Source organism: Halichoerus grypus, chromosome 1 (assembly GCF_964656455.1).
Source record: "Halichoerus grypus chromosome 1, mHalGry1.hap1.1, whole genome shotgun sequence".
Taxonomy (NCBI): domain Eukaryota; kingdom Metazoa; phylum Chordata; class Mammalia; order Carnivora; family Phocidae; genus Halichoerus; species Halichoerus grypus.
The window spans coordinates 158,191,132-158,213,921 of NC_135712.1; the positions used below are offsets into that span (position 1 = coordinate 158,191,132).

Sequence of the window (22,790 nt, forward strand, 5' to 3'; positions counted from 1 at the left end):
ATGAATTAATGGATGGGCTACACTATTTTTATCCATCAGACTAGGTAAAATTAAAATTTAAAAGGCTGATAACATAAGATACACATTGACAAATATATGGGAAAATGGTTCTCTTATACATAGATGTGATAAAATTGGTACAAGAATTTGGGGGGAGGGGATTTGGTTACTTTATGATCTAGCATTTTCCCAGGAAAACATTTGCACATGTGAACAAAGAGCCACAAAATAATGATGATGATGACTGGAGTTGATATTTACTGACTGCTTACTATCTGCTATTCTCAGTGATTTTCATTCATTAAGTCACTCTTAAAAGTACAAGTAACAGAATTATATGTCCAGTACAATACTTCTAATGCTTAAAAAACACAGAAAGTTGTATCATATATTGTCTATGGACACATACATATATATGGTAAATGCAGAAAGTCATTCAGAAGAATACTTTCAATGCTGGTGAGGTTATGGAGAAACTAATAACAGAAATATTAATACTGGTCTATCATTTGATACTAAGAATTCAAATATTTTATAATCCTTTTGGAAAAAAATCTAGAACTTCAAATTGTTCATACCTTGTGAACTTGTGGGAACTTCTCTTAAGAAATTCATGCAAAAGAGAATAATTTCATTGCAGTATAATTTATCGAGTAGAAGCATACGAACAATTGCAGGTGCACCCTCGTGGTGACAGTCGAAAGAAGTGGAACAGGGCTGAGTCTGGACAGTTGGCATTGGCCCTGCCAGACCAGCTCTTCGTGCTTAGGCCCTACCAGTTGTTAAATATCACTCTTGGGTATATTTGTGATAGAATACAAAGTTATTAAAAAGTTCAATTATGAAATTTATTGTACCACTTGTGATTCAATGTTAAGCTTTTTAAAAAAGGGGGAAGACAAAATTATATCCATGCTATGATCAGGACAATGTGCCAAGCCAGTGCCCGGCCCAGAGTGGGACTTAATGAATGTTTGTTGAGAATCAATCATGTGGAAATGTGCATGCATATGGACAAGGACTTGGTGACTTGTAGCTGAGGCATTTATAACCTGCCCCTTGTCAGACCCTCTGTTAAGGGCATCACGAGCACCTCATTTAATCTCCAAAGCTCTTCAGCCACAGGCCGCGGTCCTGGCCCATGTGACTCAGCTCAAGTGGGGAAGGCAGACATCTAAACACAGAATTGCAACCAGGGCAGCCCCAGCAGCTTGTACAAGCCCTGGAGAGTACCCGGTATCGGGCTGGAACTGACTGAAGCTTCACTGCCAGGAGAACAGGAAGAGAAAGGACATTCCAAGGAGAGACAACCACATATGCAAAAGCAGCAGGGATGGGGGACAGGAGACTGCAGGAGGACAGGACCAGACCAGGAGTGCCTCTGGGCTAGGCCCACACTTGGACAAGAAGAACCAACAAAGGAGCCTCAGGAGGAGGACACCTGATCAGCTTTAGGATTTAGAAAAGGTCACTCAGGTGGCCATGCAGAGGAGAGCCGGACAGGAAGAAGCCTGGGGCAGTGAGAACAGTGAAGAGGTTTGTAGTCAGTGAGGTCAGAGACCAAGAGGCCAAGGCAAGGAGGAGAAGCAGGGCTGATTCAAGCACAGCTCAGATGCAGACTCCTCAGGACTGGACAGAAGGGTAAGGAGCAGAGAAATGCTGAGGGTGACTTGGTCTCTAGCTTGATTAATGGGCACAGCGACCATGATTGGGAGATTACCACATGCTAGCCAGGTGTCACAGCCTTCCATGATTGAAACCTCACAGTGGCCCATCTTATAGATAAGGTGAGGTGACTTGTCCAAGGGCCTCCAGCTGGTCAGCCCCCAGAATGAGCTTTCAACCATCAAACTCTTCAGGGTTGGGGACTTCACAAGAAGTGAGTATGAGGAGAGGAGGTGATGAGGCCAGATCTGTCTAAGCTGTTTTGTGGATGCTTCTGCTACAGGTAGATGGAGATACCCAGTGGAGAGCTAGAAACAGGGGCTCTGGAACCCAGGTGAGAGGTAAAGTGGGTATCCTCCTAATTTGATGGACAGGGAGATACAGCTAAGCAAGTCTTGTGTGTCCTGCCCAAGGCCACCCAGTTGATAAATGATAGCCTTAACTCCAGGCCTGTCTGATCTCAGAGTCCAGGTTCTTTGTGTGGCCATAGGCTCCCCCCAGCCAGAGAAGCCCAGAAGGTTCTGGATGAAGCCACTCCTCTCTTACCTTGAGCCAATCTCTTCCCAGTCTCCCCCTGCCCTGGGCCTCCTGACTCTCTAATACTCTGAGACTCCTAGGATGAGAACTTAGCCCAACTAGGGTCTGCTAGAAGGAGGTACAAATTTGAACGAGCATGAAGCATTTAAGAGACAAAGGCATGGGGAGCGGGGTGTCCTGCAAAGTCTGAGAAAGAACAGGCTGAGAGGCAGGAGTGCAGCCACGGAGGAACCTCCAGGCGGGAAGAAGAGCAGATGCTCCAGAGAGAATAAGTAGGATCACATGTATGAGGCAATCAGAGAGTATACCAATTAGGATGTCAGTGACCTTGGCAAGCACAGCTTGAGTCAAGATAGCGGGAAGAGAAAGCTGTTAGCTCTGTCCAGGCTATGAGAAAGAGGAGCGAGCAAGTATAGGTGAATCTTTCAATAAGCCTGTCTTGAAAAGAAGGGGCTGGGGGCACTGGAGGGACCTTGGGTTCTCCGAAGAGGCATCTACTTTCAGGTGGACATGCTGGTGCCCTATAGTTGGGCTGAGCCTCCAGCTGCCACATGGATGTGGTCTGGTGGGTGCAGGGTGGATGGGTGGCCCATTCCCCAAGTTCAGTCCGGAGTGCAGGGACAAAGGCTTACTTAGTCTTCAGCCTTCCTACATGGAGCAGGCCTGGCTGCAGATTCAAAAGCAGGGAGGAGATTCAGCGATCGGACAAAGGGGAGAGTCACCTGAATGAGGGCGAGGTTACTGCTGATAACTCTGTGCTGCTCCCGGGGATCATCAATTTGTCCAGTGTTGGCCTAGGATGGAGAGAAAAGGACAAAGGGTAAGTCTGGGTGGTCACAAAGCCAGGCCAAGCCTTCCTGGAAAAGGCAGTCTCTCAGGACAGAAATCAGCAAATATCATTTCATTGATGTTAGAACAAATTATTCTGCCCAGCTTTCAAAACTGACTGGGGGTGGGAAAGGTAAGGACCCAAGTCCCTTTGAGAATAAGATAGTGTCATAGACCATCTCGCCCATGCTCAAGTATGCAAGCACACAGAGATAAGTGTCACCAACAATTTCAGGGCCACCTGACTCTAAAGCTCAGCCACAGGTAGCATGGGAAGGACTCCTGCTGGGAAGCTGGCTTGTGCCCTCAGCCAAGTCTTCGGCCACGTTGTCCCCAACACCTACAATTCCCTACTCCCTCTTCCAGCAAGTCACATCTCAGATGACCACTAACCACCCCAACATGACCTCTGCAAATCATCCTATTTAAGAAATGCTCAAGTCCTTCTCTTAGGATAAAAAAACAAGATCCAAAATATGATTTTCTCCTTTAAAAATGGTAATCAGCTCCTAACTTCATAGTACTTGCCAGCAAAATTCAAGATGTAGATAAATGTATTTTCCTAGCTCCTTTGTACTGAGTTCATTAAGTTCCTGAACTCCAAGGGAAAAATGGAATTACTTTTCATGAACAAATAAGGGGATGCTTTTGTTTTCAGCATGACGGACACCTTGGATGCAGCATGGAACAATCATAGAGCCCCAGGTGACTCCTTCACAAAGGTAGACTAATACCCACCTCAGGGGTGCTCACAGGGACAAGGAACTAAGGTGGAGCAGAACACAGTTACACAGCCTGCCGTGTGCCGAACATGTGAGGCCAACAGGCTCATTGCCCCTCTCTGCTCCTCAATGCACTAGGTGCTCACTGGACTCAATGTGCCCATTTGCTGTTTCCTATCGATCAGCCAACTCGAACCCTGGTACTCATCAGATAAGGGATGCTACTGGCCCATGACCCCTGAGTATGAATTAGAAAGGCATTCCTTCCTCAAGATGTTGTATTTCCAAGCTGAGGCTGAACAAGAAAGGGAGTGATGCCAAGAGGTGCAGGAGGAGGAGTGGTGGGCTGGGAAGCTTGAAGACCTTGTAGAGATGAGGGAGGAAGAGCACCAGAGGGAAGGAAGCTGTGAGAAGAGGTGGGATGTGAAGTCAATAGGATTTTGGAGCATGTGTAAGCATTTCAAGGCCAGGTGAGGGGCCTGGGCAGCTGAGGTGGAATGGAGGTGAAGGTCACTGGAGATGAAGCCGTCCAAAAATTGGGAGGCTTGGGTTTGGGATGAGTTATCCATGTGGATGCTGAGACAGTGTAGGATGGTGGTGGGATGTGGTGTGAAGATCATTAAATGGTCCATTTTCCAGAACTGTGGGGAACTGACCAAGCCAGTAAAAGCAGGAAGGAAGCAGGGCAATACGGTGAGGACCAGGCCAGCAGGATAAACCACGGGGAGGGGGCCCTGGGGGACAGGTCTCCATCAAGGTAGATGGACACTGCTCTACTCTGGAATGGCAGTCCCAGAGATGTAGGGTAAGAGCTGGAGCAACAAAGCCAGTCCAAGGACAGGCTCGGTGGCTTTTTGCTAAGAATGCAAAAAGAAAATCAGTGGGAAGGTGGGGCATCTATTACAGAGACCAACTTAGAGAGTCCCGCATCAGGCTCCCTGCTCAGCAGGGAGTATGCCTCTCCCTCTGCCTCCCCCTCTGGCTTGTGCTCTCTCTCTTGCTTTCTCTCTCTCTCTCAAATAAATAAATCAAATATAAAAAAAAAAGGTAATGAGACTTCCATCAGTAACACTGAGCACAAGAAGACACTGAAAACATACCTCAGTACTGAAGAAAAATAACTATGAACCATGCATTCTGTAAGCAACCAGGCTGGCATTCAAATGTGAGGATAAAATAAAGCACTGTCAAGCTGCAAATGTCCAAACAGTTTACTTCCAACAAATCTTACCTGAAACAATTACTGGAAGATATACTAAAATAAAACAAAAAGTAAATTTAAAAGAAAACTGAGGGAGAGTGATATCAGCAAGATGGAAGACTAGGAATCTCCAGGCCCTCTTCCTCCAGTGAAAACACAAAGTAAACAACAGACTGACCAAAACAGCTTTGTGAGAGCTCTAGAAACCAGTCATGGATCTGTAAAACCAAGTGAGTGCTCAACCAAGAAAAACCCACACTCAAAACAGTAGACAATTCCAGTGTTTTTGCTTATCCTTGCCCCACTCCCTCCTCTGTACAGAGCAGTACAGTATTTGGTCCTTCTCTCAGGACAGAAGGGAAACAGTGGAATAGTCTGCACCATCCTGACTTGCCTGGAGGCTACCTGAGGGACTGGTTTCTGTTTTGCCTGACTTGGAGATCAGGAGGAGGAAGGTGGCATAGTTTGGATATCAGTTTGCAGGCCACCAAAACCAGTGCTGGGTGCTGGATACAGTACAGCTGCAGAGAACTGCAGGCCCACGCGTGCCTCGAGCAAAGAATATGGTCAGAGGAATACAATAATACATCTAAGGCCCCAAGGAGAAGCAAGGCTGGGCTTTTTAGGTTAATCAAGACATTTAATAGCAGCCCTGTGTGCTGAATTGGGGTGGAAAGAAAAGCACATACACAGGCCCAAGGAAGACACGTGCCCAGAAAAGGCCTGAAAAGACTTTAAGCCTTCACACCAGACTGATAAGTGACGGTCTTCCTCTTTATGGAGCAAGTCTGCAAAGACTGGAAGAGGTGGCTATTTTCTCAAATGCCATTTTTTTGACAAAAGATGACAAGGCAGACAAAGAAACAGGGAAACATGGTCCATTCAAAGGAACAAGATAAGTCTACAAAAACTAACCCTAAAGAAACAAAAGATTTGGACTTACTGAAAAAGCCTTTAAAACAACTGTGTTAAATATGCTCAATGAACTAAAGGAGGACATGGATAGAGATCTAAAGGGAATCAGGAAAAGATGTATGAACAAAATGAGAACATCTACAAAGAGCAATTATGCATCTCTAGGAATGCATCCATTTCTTCCAGATTATCAAATTTGCTGGCATATAGTTGCTCATGATATGTTCTTATAATTGTTTGTATTTCTTTGGTGTTGGTTGTGATCTCTCCTCTTTCATTCATGATTTTATTTGAGTCATTTCTCTTTTCTTTTTGATAAGTCTGGCCAGGGGTTTATCAATCTTGTTAATTCTTTCAAAGAACCGGCTCCTAGTTTCATTGATCTGTTCTACTGTTCTTTTGGTTTCTATTTCATTGATTTCTGCTCTGATCTTTATTATTTCTCTTCTCCTGCTGGGTTTAGGCTTCATTTGCTGTTCTTTCTCCAGCTCCTTTAGGTGTAGGGTTAGGTTGTGTATTTGAGACCTTTCTTGTTTCTTGAGAAAGGCTTGTAGTGCTATACACTTTCCTCGTAGGACTGCCTTTGCTGCATCCCAAAGATTTTGAACAGTTGTGTTTTCATTTTCATTGGTTTCCATGAATTTTTTGAATTCTTCTTTAATTTCCTGGTTGACCCATTCATTCTTCAGTAGGATGTTCTTTAGCCTCCATGTATTTGAGTTCTTTCTGACTTTCCTCTTGTGATTGAGTTCTAGTTTCAAAGCATTGTGGTCTGAAAATATGCAGGGAATAATCCCAATCTTTTGGTACCAGTTGAGACCTGATTTGTGGCCTAAAATGTGATCTATTCTGGAGAATGTTCCATGGGCACTAGAGAAGAATGTGTATTCTGTTGCTTTGGGATGGAACATTCTGAATATATCTGTGAAGTCCATTTGGTCCAGTGTGTCATTTAAAGTCCTTATTTCCAGAAAGGAAAGATGGCGGAGGAGTAGGGGACCCTATTTCAACTGGTCCCTGGAATTGAGCTGGATATCTACCAGACCACTCTGAGCACCCATAAAACCAGCCGGAGATGTAAGAAGATCTGGATCTCTACAAGCAGAATATCGCAGGTGGTTGGTTCTGAGGTATGAAGCGGGGAGCCCTGATTCTGCGGGCAGCCCTGATTCCGCAGGCAGATATAGGAGGATAAATGGCAGTGGGAGGGTACCTGGCTGTAGGGATCCTACACTGCCGATGAGCGACACCCTCGCGCACTGGGGACGGGGCACACACTCGCAGACCAGTACCGGCAGGGAAAGGATGTTAGGGCAGCCCCTGGGGTGGAAACCCGCATTGGCGGGGTCGCACAGGCGAACTGGGAGTGGCTGGTGGTTTTATTAGCACAAAGGGCAGAGACGTGCCCTGACCTGGAGGCAGGACTGGGGGCACTGTGAAGGGGCGCACAACCCAGGACGCTGCAGTTTATAGCAGCACGGACAGAAACGGAGACACTATGGCCTGGAGAGCTCACTGAAGAACAGACTGTGGTCTCTCTGCTCTGAGGCAGAGGGTTGGAAACAGTCTCTTCTGCTCTGACTCGGAGAAGAGATGCAGAAAGCCACAGGGAAAGCCACCAGAGAACAAAAGCCCCCAAAACTGATTCCCACTGAGCCCATCCCCTGCCATGGGGGGCAGGGCAACTCCGCCCGAACAGGGTTGCATGAGAAACAGTGCGGCAGGCCCCTCCCGCAGAAGACAGGCTGGGAAAACAAAACACCAGCAAACCTAAGGTCCCAAGAAAACAGGTGCATCTCGCTTGGGTTCTGGTCAATAATTTGGACTCTATACATTCCCTCAAACACCCATCAACAGAATGACTAGGAGGAGGAACCCCCAAAATAGAAAAGACTCAGAGATTATGACTTATGCCACAGATTTACAAATGGATGCAGATATAACCAAGATGTTGGAGATGGAATTCAGGCTAGCAATTGTGAAGACAATGGCTAGAATGGAGAAATCAATTAATGGCAATAGAGTTTCTAAGGGCAGAAATGAAAGCTGAATTGGCAGAGCTTAAAAATGCTATCAGTGAGATCCAATCCAATCTAGATAATCTAACAGCAAGGGTAACCAAGACAGAAGAGAGAATAAGCGACCTGGAAGACAATATAATAGATAAAAAGGGAAAAGAGGAGGCCAGGCAAAAACAACTCAGAATCCATGAAAATAGAATCACAGGAATAAGTGACACCATAGAGCATTCCAATGTCAGAATAATTGGAATCCTGGAGGGAGTGGAGAGAGAGACAGGACTAGAAGATGTATTTGAGCAAATCGTAGCTGAGACCTTCCATAATCTGGGGAATGAAATAAACATTCACGTCCTAGAGGCAGAGAGGACCCCTCCCAAGATCAAGGAAAACAGGCCAACACCCCGGCATGTAATAGTAAAACTCGCAAATCTTAGAACCAAGAAAACCCTCTTAAGGGCAGTTAGGGGGAAGAGATTCCTTACATACAGAGGGACGAACATCAGAATAACATCAGACCTATCCACAGAGACCTGGCAAGCCAGAAAGGCCTGGCAAGACATATTCAGGGTACTAAATGAGAAGAACATGCAGCCCAGAATACTTTATCTGGCAAGGCTTTCATTTAGAATGGATGGAGAGATGCAGAGCTTCCACGACCGGCAGAAGTTGAAAGAATATGTGACTACTAAGCCAGCCCTGCAAGAAATATTAAGGGGGGATATATAAAAGGAGAAAGACCCCAAGAGTGATCTACAACAGAAATTTACAGGGACAATCTATAAAAACGTCTTCACAGGCAACATGATGACAATAAAATCATATCTTTTAAGAATCACTCTCAACGTGAATGGCCTAAATGCTCCCATAAAACAGCACAGGGTTGCAGATTGGATAAAAACACAGGACCCATGCATACAAGAGACTCATTTGCGTACAAGAGACTCACTTGAACCTAAAGATACATCCAGACTGAAAGTGAAGGGATGGAGATCCATCCTCCATGCCAGCGGACCTGAAAAGAAAGCTGGAGTAGCAATTCTTATATCAGACAAATTAGATTTTAAACTAAAGTCTGTAATTAGAGACACAGAATGACACTATATCATTCTAAAAGGGTCTATCCAACAAGAAGATCTAAAAATTGTAAATATCTATGTCCCCAACATGGGAGCAGCCATCTACATAAGCCAACTGTTAACCAAAATAAAGAGTCATATTGATAACAATACGTTAATTGTAGGAGACCTCAATACTCCACTCTCAGCAATGGACAGATCATCTAAGCAGAAAATCAACAAGGAAACAAGAGCTTTGAATGATACATTGGACCAGATGGACCTCATAGATATTTATAGAACATTCCACCCTAAAACAACAGAATACTCATTCTTCTCGAGCGCGCATGGAACTTTCTCCAGAATAGACCACATACTGGGTCACAAATCAGGTCTCAACTGATACCAAAAGATTGAGATTATTCCCTGCATATTCTCAGACCACAATGCTTTAAAACTGGAACTCAATCACAAGAAAAATTTGGCAGAAATTCAAACACTTGGAAGCTAAAGATCACTCTGCTCAAGAATGTTTGGGTCAACCAGGAAATCAAAGAACTTACACAATTCATGGAAACCAATGAGAACGAAAACACATTGGTCCAAAACCTATGGGATACTGCAAAGGCAGTCCTAAGGTGGAAATACATAGCCATCCAAGCCTCACTCAAAAAAATAGAAAAATCCCGAATTCACCAACTAACTCTACACCTTAAAGAACTAGAGAAAAAGCAACAAACGACGCCTAAGCCACGCATTAGAAGAGAAATAATTAAAATTAGAGCAGAGATCAATGAATTAGAAACCAGAAACACAGTAGATCAGATCAATGAAACTAGAAGTTGGTTCTTTGAAAGAATTAATAAGATTGATAAACCACTGGCCAGACTTAACCAAAAGAAAAGAGAAAGGACCCAAATTAATAAAATTATGAGTGAAAGGGGAGAGATCACGACTAACACCAAGGAAATAGAAACAATTATTAGAAATTATTATCAACAACTATATGCCAATAAACTGAGCAATCTGGATGAAATGGAGGCCTACCTGGAAACCTATAAGCTGCCAAGACTGAAACAGGAAGAAATTGACAACCTGAATAGGCCAATAACCAGTAATGAGATTGAAGCAGTGATCAAATGGGACATTTCTGTGCATTCTGTGCATTGATTTTGTATCCTGCCACATTAGGGAAATGTACATCAAAAATACAGTAGGTGCCAACTCACACCCATTAGGGTGATCACTATCAAAGAAATAGAAAGTAACAAGTGCTGGAGATGATGCTGTGCACCATTGATGGGAATCTAATATTGTGCAGCCCCTGAAGAAATCAGTATGGTAGTTCCTCAAAAAATTAAAACAGAATTACCACATGATCTTGCAATTGTACTTCAAAGGAACTGAAAGCAGGGATGTTAAGATATAGTTACATACCCATATTCATAGCAGTATTATTTGTAATATGTAAAAGGTGGAAACAACTCAAGTGTCCATTAATGAATGAGTGGATAAACAAAATGTGCTCTATATACACAATGGAATATTAGTGTTAATAAGAAAGTAAATTCTGACACATGCTAAAACATCAAAGAAGCTTGATGACATTATGCTATGTGAAATCAGTCAGTCACAAAAGGACAAAGACTGTATGGTTCCACTTACATCAGGTGCCTAGAGTAGCCAAAATCATAGTAACAGAGAGTAGAGTGGTGGTTGCTAGGGGCTGAGGGGAGGAGAGTGAGGAATCATTGTTTGATAGGAACAATATTTCAGTTTTCCAAAACCAAGAGTCTGCATGGATAGTGGTGATGGTTGTACAACAATGTGAAAATACTTAACGCCGGTGAACTGGATGCTGAGAAATGGTTAAGATGGTCAATTTCCTATTGTGTGTATTTTATCACAATTAAAAAAATTTTTAAATGAACCTGTTGGGGTGGGAGATGAAAAGACAAGCTACGGACTAAGAGAAAATGTTTACAAACCACCTATCTGACAAAAAACTCATATACAGAATGTATAAAGAACTCTCAAGAATCAAAAATAGAAAATCAAATTAGAAATGGGCAAAGATATGAATGAATACTTCTCTGAAGACGATATGTGAAGGGCAGATAAGCACATGAAAAGATTTTCAACAGCACTGCCTTCAGGGAAATGCAAATTAAGACCAAGATGAGATATCACTGCACACTCAATAAAATGGCTAAAATTAAAGATAGTGACAATACTAAATACTGGCAAGGATGTGGAAAAACTGGTTATGTCAAAAATTGCTGGTGGGTATTAAGGAGGGCACGTGTTGTGATGAACACTGGGTGTTATATGCAACTAATGAATTGTTGAACACTACATCAAAAACTAATGATGTACTATATGTTGGCTAGTTGAACATAATAAAAAAAAATTTAAAAAATTGCTGGTGGGAACTGACAAAATTTTCTGGCAGTTTCTTTAAAAACTAAAACACCGGGGGGGCAGAGCAAGATGGTGGAGGAGTAGGAGACCTGGATTTCGTCTCCTCTCAGGAATTCAGCTGGATAGGGACCAAACCATTCTGAACACCTAAAAACTCAACAGGAGATCGAAGAAAAGAATAGCAACAACTCTCTAAACAGAAAAGCGACTGCTTTCTGGAAGGTAGGACGTGCGGAGAAGTGAATCCGAGGCGATATTCGGGAGGATAGACGGCGGGTGGGGGCCTCCGTCAGCCGCTTCTGGCAAGTGATAGAGCCGCAGAGCACAAAATCGGAACTTTTAGAAGTCGGCTCTGCTGCGGGACGTCACTCTGGTGGCTAAGTGGGGGGTGGAACCCTCGTGGGACAGTGTGGTCTCAGGACCCTAGGGGTCACAGAAAGACCGGGGGTGCCTGAGTGCGGCAGAGCTCCCAGGTATCGGAGCGGGGAAGCCGGCTGCAGAGACAGAGCCGAGGCGCGGGCTCTCAGCTCGGGGTTGCCATAAACCGTGATCTGTGGCACAGTCAGGCCACTACTCCTCCAACAGGGACCCGACAGCAGCAGATCCGGGGAGACTCCCCTTCCTCCCCCGGGAGGAGCGGCGCGGGAGTGCACCGCAGGGATCTGCTGGGTTTGGAGACGCCACCCGGGGTCGGGTGCCAGAGAAAGAAATGCTCGGTAACAGGCCGGGTGAGCACGGAGTGTGCCGGAGACCGAGGAGACGGGAGTGACTGACTGCTTTTCTCTGGGGGCTCACTGAGGAGCGGGGCCCCAAGTTCTCGGCTCCTCTGGGGCGGAGACTGGGAGGCCGCCATTTTCACTCTCCGCCTCCAAAGCTGTACGGAAAGCTTGCAGGGAACAAAAGCTCCCGAGAGCAAACCGGAGCAGATTACTTAGCCCGCACCGGCAAGGGTGGGGCAATTCCGCCTCCGGCAAAGACTTTTAAACCACGGCAACAGGCCCCTCCCCCAGAAGACCAGTGAGAACAGCCAGCCAAGACCAAGTTTACCGATTGATGAGAACGTCAGAACTCCAGCGCTAGGGGAATACTGCACATAGAATTCATGGCTTTTTTCCCATGATTCTTTAGTCTTTCAAAGTTAATTATTTTTTTTAACTGTCTTTTTTTTCTTTTTCCTTTTTTTTATTTTTTAATTTTTCTTTTTCCCTTTTCAACCATCTTATCAATCCCTTTTTTAAAAAACATTTTTATTTTTCATTTTGAGAGTCATATTCTATCCCTTCATAGTAGTTACCCGTATTTTTGGCATATATATATAAGTTGTTCTCTCTTTAAAATTTTGAGATAGTTTCTTCTAACAGATCAAAATATACTCTAAATCTCTAGTTATGGTTTTTTTCTACTCCCCTGCCTGATCACATTCTCTCCCTTTTCTTTTAAATCCTCTTCTTTCTTTTTTCAAACAACTTATCAATTCCTTTTATAAAATTTTTTATAATTTCCATCTTTACAGTAATATTCCATCCCTTCATCATATCAACCCTTATTTTTGTACATATATAAGTTTTTCTTTCATTAAAATTTTGGGACGCACTTTCTTTTAACAGACCAAAATACACCCAAAATCTAGTGTGTGGCACTTATCTATAAACCAGCCTGATCATATTTGATCACATTCTGTTTTTGTTTTGTTTTGTTTTGTTCTGTTTTTGTTTGTTTTTATCTTTACGTTTTTCTTTTTTTTTTCTTTCTTTTTCTTTTTTCTCTCTTTCCCTTTCTTTTCCCACTGCTTCAGGTCTTTTCTGATTTGTTTAGAGTATATTTTCTGGGGACGTTGTTACCCTGCTAGCATTTTGTTCTCTCATTAATCTATTCTCCTCTGCACAAAATGACAAGACGGAAAAAATCACCTCAACAAAAAGAACAAGAGGTAGTACTGACTGCCAGGGACCTACTCAATATAGACATTAGTACGATGTCAGATCTAGAGTTCAGAGTCATCACTTTAAAGGTACTAGCTGGGCTTGAAAAAAGCATGCAAGTTATTAGAGAAACCCTTTCTGGAGAAGTAAAAGAAATAAAATCTAACCAAGTAGAAATCAAAAAGGCTATTAATGAGGTGCAATCAAATATGGGGGCGCTAACTGCTAGGATAAATGAGGCAGAAGAGGGAATCAGTGAGATAGAAGACCAAATGATGGAAAATAAAGAAGCTGAGAAAAAGAGAGATAAACAACTACTGGATCACGAGGGCAGAATTCGAGAGATAAACGATACCATAAGACGAAACAACATTAGAATAATTGGGATCCCAGAAGAAGAAAGAGAGAGAGGGGCAGAAGGTATAATGGAGCAAATTATAGCAGAAAACTTCCCTAATTTGGGGAAGGAAACAGGCATCAAAATCTAGGAAGCACAGAGAACCGCTCTCAAAATCAATAAAAATAGGTCAACACCCCGACACCTAATAGTAAAACTTACAAGTCTCAGAGACAAAGAGAAAATCCTGAAAGCAGCTCGGGAGAAGAGATATGTAAACTACAATGGTAGAAACATTAGACTCGCAACAGACCTATCCACAGAGACCTGGCAGGCCAGAAAGGACTGGCAGGACATATTCAGAGCACTAAATGAGAAAAATATGCAGCCAAGAATACTATATCCAGCTAGGCTGTCACTGAAAATTGAAGGAGAGAAAAAGAGCTTCCAGGACAAACAAAAACTAAAGGAATTTGCAAACACGAAACCAGCCCTACAAGAAATCTTGAAAGGGGTCCTCTAAGCAAAGAGAGAGCCTAAAAGCAACATAGACCAGAAAGGAACACAGACAATATACAGTAACAGTCACCTTACAGGCAATACAATGGCACTAAATTCCTATCTTTCAATAGTTACCCTGAATGTAAATGGGCTAAATGCCCCAATCAAAAGACACAGGCTATCAAACTGGACTAAAAAGCAAGACCCATCGATATGCTGTCTGCAAGAGACTCATTTTAGAACCAAAGACACCCCCAGATTTAAAGTGACGGGGTGGAAAACCATTTACCATGCTAATGGACACCAAAAGAAAGCCGGGGTGGCAATCCTTATATCAGACAAATTAGATTTTAAACCAAAGACTGTAATAAGAGATGAGGAAGGACACTATATCCTACTTAAAGGGTCTATCCAACAAGAAGATCTAACAATTGTAAATATCTATGCCCCTAACATGGGAGCAGCCAATTATATAAGGCAATTAATAACAAAAGCAAAGAAACACATCGACAACAATACAATAATAGTGGGGGACTTTAACACCCCCCTCACTGAAATGGACAGATTGTCTAAGCAAAAGATCAACAAGGAAATAAAGACTTTAAATGACACACTGGAACAAATGGACTTCACAGACATATTCAGAACATTCCATCCCAAAGCAATGGAATACACATTCTTCTCTAGTGCCCATGGAACATTCTCCAGAATAGATCACATCCTAGGTCATAAATCAGGTCTCAACCGGTACCAAAAGATTGGGATCATTCCCTGCATATTTTCAGACCACAATGCTTTGAAACTAGAACTCAATCACAAGAGGAAAGTCGGAAAGAACTCAAATACATGGAGGCTAAAGAGCATCCTACTGAAGAATGAATGGGTCAACCAGGAAATTAAAGAAGAATTAAAAAAATTCATGGAAACCAATGAAAATGTAAACACAACTATTCAAAATCTTTGGCATGCAGCAAAGGCAAGAAAATATATAGCAATACAAGCCTTTCTCAAGAAACAAGAAAGGTCTCAAGTACACAATCTAACCCTACACCTAAAGGAGCTGGAGAAAGAACAGCAAATAAAGCCTAAACCCAGCAGGAGAAGAGAAATAATAAAGATCAGAGCAGAAATCAATGAAATAGAAACTAAAAGAAGAGTAGAACAGATCAACAAAACAAGGAGCTGGTTCTTTGAAAGAATTAACAAGATTGATAAACCCCTGGCCAGACTTATCAGAAAGAAAAGAGAAATGACCCAAATCAACAAAATCAGGAATGAAAGAGGAGAGATCACAACCAACACCAAAGAAATACAAACAATTATAAGAACATATTATGAGCAACTTTATGCCAGCAAATTAGATAACCTGGAAGAAATGGATGCATTCCTAGAGATGTATCAACTACCAAAACTGAACCAGGAAGAAATAGAAAACCTGAACAGACCTATAACCACTAAGGAAATAGAAGCAGTCATCAAAAATCTCCCAAAACACAAAAGCCCAGGGCCAGATGGCTTCCCAGGGGAATTCTACCAAACATTTAAAGAAGAATTAATACCCATTCTTCTGAAACTGTTCCAAAAAATAGAAATGGAAGGAAAACTTCCAAACTCATTTTATGAGGCCAACATTACCTTGATCCCCAAACCAGACAAAGACCTTATCAAAAAGGAGAATTACAGACCAATATCCCTGATGAACATGGATGCAAAAATTCTCACCAAAATACTAGCCAATAGGATCCAACAGTACATTAAAAGGATTATTCACCACGACCAAGTGGGATTTATCCCTGGGCTGCAAGGTTGGTTCAACATCCGCAAATCAATCAACGTGATACAATACATTAACAAAAGAAAGAACAAGAATCATATGATCCTCTCAATAGATGCAGAAAAAGCATTTGACGAAGTACAGCATCCTTTCTTGATCAAAACTCTTCAGAGTATAGGCATAGAGGGTACATACCTCAATATCATAAAAGCCATCTATGAAAAACCTACAGCGAATATCATTCTTAATGGGGAAAAACTGAGAGCTTTCCCCCTAAGGTCAGGAATGCGGCAGGGATGTCCACTATCACCACTGCTATTCAACATAGTATTAGAAGGCCTAGCCACAGCCATCAGACAACAAAAAGAAATCAAAGGCATCCAAATTGGCAAAGAAGAAGTCAAACTCTCACTCTTTGCAGATGATATGATACTTTATGTGGAAAATCCCAAAGACTCCACCACAAAACTGCTAGAACTCATACAGGAATTCAGTCAAGTGGCAGGATATAAAATCAATGCACAGAAGTCAGTGGCATTCCTATACACCAACAACAAGTCAGAAGAAAGAGAAATTAAGGAGTCGATCCCATTTACAATTGCACCCAAAACCATAAGATACCTAGGAATAAATCTAACCAAAGAGGCAAAGGATCTGTACTCAGAAAACTATAAAATACTCATGAAAGAAATTGAGGAAGACACAAAGAAATGGAAAAACGTTCCATGCTCATGGATTGGAAGAACAAATATTGTGAAGATGTCAATGCTACCTAGAGCAATCTACACATTCAATGCAATCCCCATCAAAATACCATCCACTTTTTTCAAAGAAATGGAACAAATAATCCTAAAATTTTTATGGAACCAGAAAAGACCCTGCATAGCCAGAGGAATGTTGAAAAAGAAAAGCAAAGCTGGTGGCATCGCAATTCCAGACTACAAAGCTGTCATCATCAAGACACTATGGTACTGGCACAAAAACAGGCACATAGATCAATGGAACAGAATAGAGAGCCCAGAAATGGACCCTCAACTATATGGTCAACTAATCTTTGACAAAGCAGGAAAGACTGTCCAATGGAAAAAAGACAGTCTCTTCAACAAATGGTGTTGGGAAAATTGGACAGCCACATGCAGAAGAATGAAACTGGACCATTTCCTTACACCACACACAAAAATAGACTCCAAATGGTTGAAAGACCTCAATGTGAGACAGGAGTCCATCAAAATCCTAAAGGAGAACACAGGCAGCAACCTCTTCGACCTCAGCCGCAGCAACTTCTTCCTAGAAACATCGCCAAAGGCAAGGGAAGCAAGGGCAAAAATGAACTATTGGGACTTCATCAAGATAAAAAGCTTTTGCAAAGCAAAGGAAACAGTCAACAAAACCAAAAGACAACTGACAGAATGGGAGAAGATATTTGCAAATGACATATCAGATAAAGGGCTAGTATCCAAAATCTATAAAGAACTCATCAAACTCAACACCAAAAGAACAAAGAATCCAATCAAGAAATGGGCAGAAGACATGAACAGACATTTTTCCAAAGAAGACATCCAAATGGCCAACAGACACATGAAAAAGTGTTCAATATCGCTCGGCATCAGGGAAATCCAAATCAAAACCTCAATGAGATACCACCTCACACCAGTCAGAATGGCTAAAATTAACAAGTCAGGAAAGGACAGATGTTGGCGGGGATGCGGAGAAAGGGGAACCCTCCTACACTGTTGGTGGGAATGCAAGCTGGTGCAGCCACTCTGGAAAACAGTATGGAGGTTCCTCAAAAAGTTGAAAATAGAGCTACCATATGATCCAGCAATTGCACTACTGGGTATTTACCCCAAAGATACAAAAGCAGGGATCCGAAAGGGTACGTGCACCCCGATGTTTATAGCAGCAATGTCCACAATAGCCAAACTGTGGAAAGAGCCAAGATGTCCATCGACAGATGAATGGATAAAGAAGAGGTGGTATATATATACAATGGAATATTATGCAGCCATCAAAAGGAATGAGATCTTTCCATTTGCAACGACGTGGATGGAACTGGAGGGTATTATGCTGAGTGAAATAAGTCAAACAGAGAAAGACATGTATCATATGACCTCACTGATATGAGGAATTCTTAATCTCAGGAAACAAACTGAGGGTTGCTGGAGTGGGGGTTGGGGGGGAGGGATGGGGTGACTGGGTGATGGACACTGGGGAGTGTATGTGCTCTGGTAAGCGCTGTGAATTGTGCAAGACTGTTGAATCTCAGATCTGTACCTCTGAAACAAATAATGCAATATATGTTAAGAAAGAAAAAGAGAAGAAGAATGTAGCAGGAGGGGAAGAACGAAGGGGGGGAAATCGGAGGGGGAGAAGAACCATGAGAGACGATGGACTCTGAAAAACAAACTGAGGGTTCTAGAGGGGAGGGGGGTGGGAGGATGGGTTAGCCTGGTGATGGGTATTGAGGAGGGCACGTTCTGCATGGAGCACTGGGTGTTATGCACAAACAATGAATCATGGAACACTATATCTAAAACTAATGATGTAATGTATGGGGATTAACATAACAATAAAAAATTTAAAAAAAATAAATTATTCAATCTGCTCAACATACATATTGATGTAGGACATAAGGAAAAATTAATTCTAAAGAATTAACCAATGATCTCAGCACCATTTATTAATAACTCATCCTTTTTCAGGGAGCCTGGGTGGCTCAGCTGGTTAAGCGTTGGACTCTTGGTTTCAGCTCAGGCCATGATCTCAGGGTCCTGGGATCGAGCCCCATATTGGGCTCCTTACTCAGGGGGAGCCTGCTTGAGGATTCTCTCTCTCCCTCTCTCAAATAAATAAATAAATCTTTATTAAAAACTCAACCTTTTTCACTGGTTTAAAATGCCAATATTCAATAGATTATATTTGTATACATCTGATTTTTTTTCTGGATGTTCTATTTTGTTGTATGATACATTCACTAACACTGGTTGCAAAATAGTTTAATTACTATAGCGTTATATTACATTTTAAATGTGGAAATCAAATTTCACCATTACTATTAGTATTCTTACTCTTTCTCCTATCAATATTTTCTTGGCTATTCTCACTCACTTATTCGGCCAGATCAACTTGAAAATAATATTGTTGGACTTGGGAAAAGATGGCGGAGGAGTAGGGGACCCTATTCCAACCGGTCCCCTGAATTGAGCTGGATATCCACCAGAGCACTCTGAACACCCACGAAATCAGCCTGAGATGTAAGAAGATATATCTGGATCTCTACAAACAGAATCTTGCAGGCGGTTGGTTTCGAGGTATGAAGCAGGGAGTCATGATTCCATGGGCAGATATCAGAAGATAAAACAGAAGGGTGAGGGAGCTGTGGGGATCCTGAACCGCCGGTTCGTGAAAGCTCCCGCACTGAGGATGGGGCACAGACTCGCAGACTGGTAGTGGTGGGGAAAGGACATTAGGGCAGCCCCCCCGGACTGAAACCTGGAGATGCGGGGCCGTGCGTGCAAACTGGGGGCGGCTGGTGGTTTTAGAAGCACAAAGGGCAGAGACGTGCCCACGTGCCCCAACCTGGAGGAAAGGACTGGGAGTACTGCTGCAGGGTGCACAACCCAGGGAGCTGCAGTTTTTAGCAGCATAGACAGAAATGGAGATAGTGTGGCCTGGAGAGCTCACTGAAGAACAGACTGCAACTTCTCTGTTCTGAGGCAGAGGGTTGGAAACAGTCGCTTCTGCTCTGACCCTCCGAAGAGATGAGAAAGCCACCAGGGAAAGCCGCCAGAGAACAAAAGCCCTGAAAAACCAGTTTTCACTGAGCTCATCCCCCCCAGAGGGGGCAGGGCAACTCTGCCCAAACAGGGTTGCCTGAGTAACAGCGTGGCAGGCCCCTCCCCCAGAAGACAAGCTGGGAGAACAAGAGGCCAGCAACCCTAAGGTCCCTAGAAAACAGGTGCATCTTGCTTGGGTTCTCGTCAATAATTTGCACTCTGTACATTCCCTCAACCACCCCTCAACAGAATGACTAGGAAGAGGAACCCTCAAAACAGTTAAGACTCAGAGACTGTGACTTCTGCCACAGATTTACAAATGGATACAGGTATAACCAAGATGTCAGAAATGGGACTTCAGGGTAACAGTTATGAAGATGATAGCTAGAATGGAGAAATTGATTAATGGCAACATAGAGTCTCTAAGGGCAGAAATGAAAGCTGAACTGGCAGAACTTAAAAATGCTATCAATGAGATCCAATCTAATCTAGATACTCTTAACAGCTAGGGCAAATGAGGCAGAAGAACGACTTAGTGATCTAGAAGACCAATTGATCGAAAAGAAGGAAAAAGAGGAGGCTTGGGAGAAACAGCTCAAAATCCATGAAAACAGAATTAGAGAAATAAGAGACACCATGAAACGTTCCGATGTCAGAATTATTGGGATCCCTGAGGGGTGGAGAGAGAGAGAGAGTACTAGAAGATGTATTTGAGCAAATCATAGCTGAGAACTTCTCTAATCTGGGGAATAAAACAAACATTTGTGTCCTAGAGGCATAGAGGACCCCTCCCAAGATCAAGGAAAACAGACCAACGCCCCGGCATGTAATAGTAAAACTCGCAAACACAGAACGAAGGAAACCCTCTTAAGGGCAGTTAGGGGGAAGAAATTCCTTATGTACAGAGGGGGGAACATCAGAATAACGTCAGACCTATCCAGAAACCTGGAAAGCCAGAAAGGCCTGGCAAGACATATTCAGGGTACTAAATGAGAAGAACATGCAGCCCAGAATACTTTATCCGGCAAGGCTTTCATTTAGCATGGATGGAGAGATGCAGAGCTTCCACGACCAGCAGAAGTTGAAAGAATATGTGACCACTAAGCCGGCCCTGCAAGAAATATTAAGGGGGTTCTTTAAAAGGAGAAAGACCCCAAGAGTGATCTACAACAGAAATTTACAGGGACAATCTATAAAAACAACGTCTTCACAGGCAACATGATGACAATAAATTCGTATCTTTCAATAATCACTCTCAACATGAACAGCCTAAATGCTCCCATAAAACGGCACAGGGTTGCAGATTGGATAAAAAGACAGGACCCATCCATATGCTCCCTACAAGAGACTCATTTTGAACCTAAAGATACATCCAGACTGAAAGTGAAGGGATGGAGATCCATCTTCCATGCCAATGGACCTCAAAAGAAAGCTGGGGTAGCAATTCTTATATCAGACAAATTAGATTTTAAGCTAAAGACTGTAGTTAGAGGCACAGAAGGACACTATATCATTCTTAAAGGGTCTATCCAACAAGAAGATCTAACAACTGGGAGCAGCCAACTACATAAGCCAACTATTAACCAAAATATAGAGTCATATTGATAACAATACGTTAATTGTAGGAGACCTCAATACTCCACTCTCAGCAACAGACAGATCATCTAAGCAGAAAATCAACAAGGAAACAAGAGCTTTGAACGACACACTGGACCAGATGGACCTCGTAGATATATACAGAACATTCCACCCTAAAACGACAGAATACTCATTCTTCTTGAGCGTACATGGAACTTCCTCCAGAATAGACCACATACTGGGTCACAAATGAGGATTCAACCAATACCAAAAGATTGAGATTATTCCCTGCATATGATCAGACCACTATGCTTTAAAGCTGGAACTCAATCACAAGAAAAATTTGGCAGAAACTCAAACACTTGGAAGCTAAAGACCACTCTGCTCAAGAATGTTTGGGTCAACCAGGAAATCAAAGAAGAACTTAAACAATTCATGGAAACCAATGAGAACCAAAACACATCAGTCCAAAACCTATGGGATACTGCAAAGGCAGTCCTAAGGGGGAAATACATAGCCATCCAAGCCTCACTCAAAAAAATAGAAAAATCCCGAATTCACCAACTAACTCTACACCTTAAAGAACTGGAGAAAAAGCAACAAATGATGCCTAAGCCATGCCTTAAAAGAGAAATAATTAAGATCAGAGCACAGATCAATGAATTAGAAACCAGAAACACAGTAGGTCAGATTAATGAAACTAGAAGCTGGTTCTTTGAAAGAATTAATAAAATCGATGCACCACTGGCCAGACTTATCCAAAAGAAAAGAGAAAGGACCCAAATTAATAAAATTATGAATGAAAGGGGAGAGATCATGACTATCACCAAGGAAATAGAAACAATTATTAGAAATTATTATCAACAACAGGTAGTTGTTGATAAATTAAGCAACCTGGAAAAAATGGATGCCTTCCTGGAAACCTCTAAACTGCCAAGAGTGAAACAGGAAGAAATTGACAACCTGAATAGGCCAATAACCAGTAACAAGATTGAAGCAGTGATCAAAAAACCTCCCAAAAAGCAAGAGTCCAGGGCCTGATGGATTCCCTGGGGAATTCTACCAAACATTCAAAGAAGAAATAATACCTATTCTCCCGAAGCTGTTTCAAAAAATAGAAACAGAAGGAAAGCTTCCAGACTCATTCTATGATGCCAGCATTACCTTAATCCCCAAACCAGGCAAAGACCCCATCAAAAAGGAGAATTTCAGACCGAAATCCCTGATGAATATGGATTCCAAAATCCTCAACAAAATCCTAGCTAATAGGATCCAACAATACATTAAAAGGATCATCCACCACGACCAAGTGGGATTTATCCCCGGGATGCAAGGGTGGTTCAACATTCGCAAATCAATCAGTGTGATAGAACACATTAATAAGAGGAGGGAGAAGAACCATAGGGTCCTCTCAATTGATGCACAAAAAGCATTTGACAAAATACAGCATCCTTTCCTGATTAAAACTCTTCAGAGTATAGGGATAGAGGGAACATTCCCAAGTTCATAAAATCCATCTATGAAAAACCCACAACGA

At 42.5% G+C, this 22,790-nt stretch overlaps 1 protein-coding gene across 6 annotated transcripts in view; it reads right to left on the bottom strand.

The window, feature by feature from the left end:
- SLC41A3 (solute carrier family 41 member 3) overlaps window positions 1-22,790 on the bottom strand; it is a 93,146-nt gene that overhangs the window by 32,638 nt on the left and 37,718 nt on the right. For all 6 annotated transcript variants that reach the window (XM_078074146.1, XM_078074151.1, XM_078074135.1 and 3 more), the window contains one exon: window positions 2,925-2,996. In XM_078074146.1, the coding sequence (XP_077930272.1) occupies window positions 2,925-2,996 (72 nt within the window). The remainder of the gene's footprint in view (window positions 1-2,924; window positions 2,997-22,790) is intronic.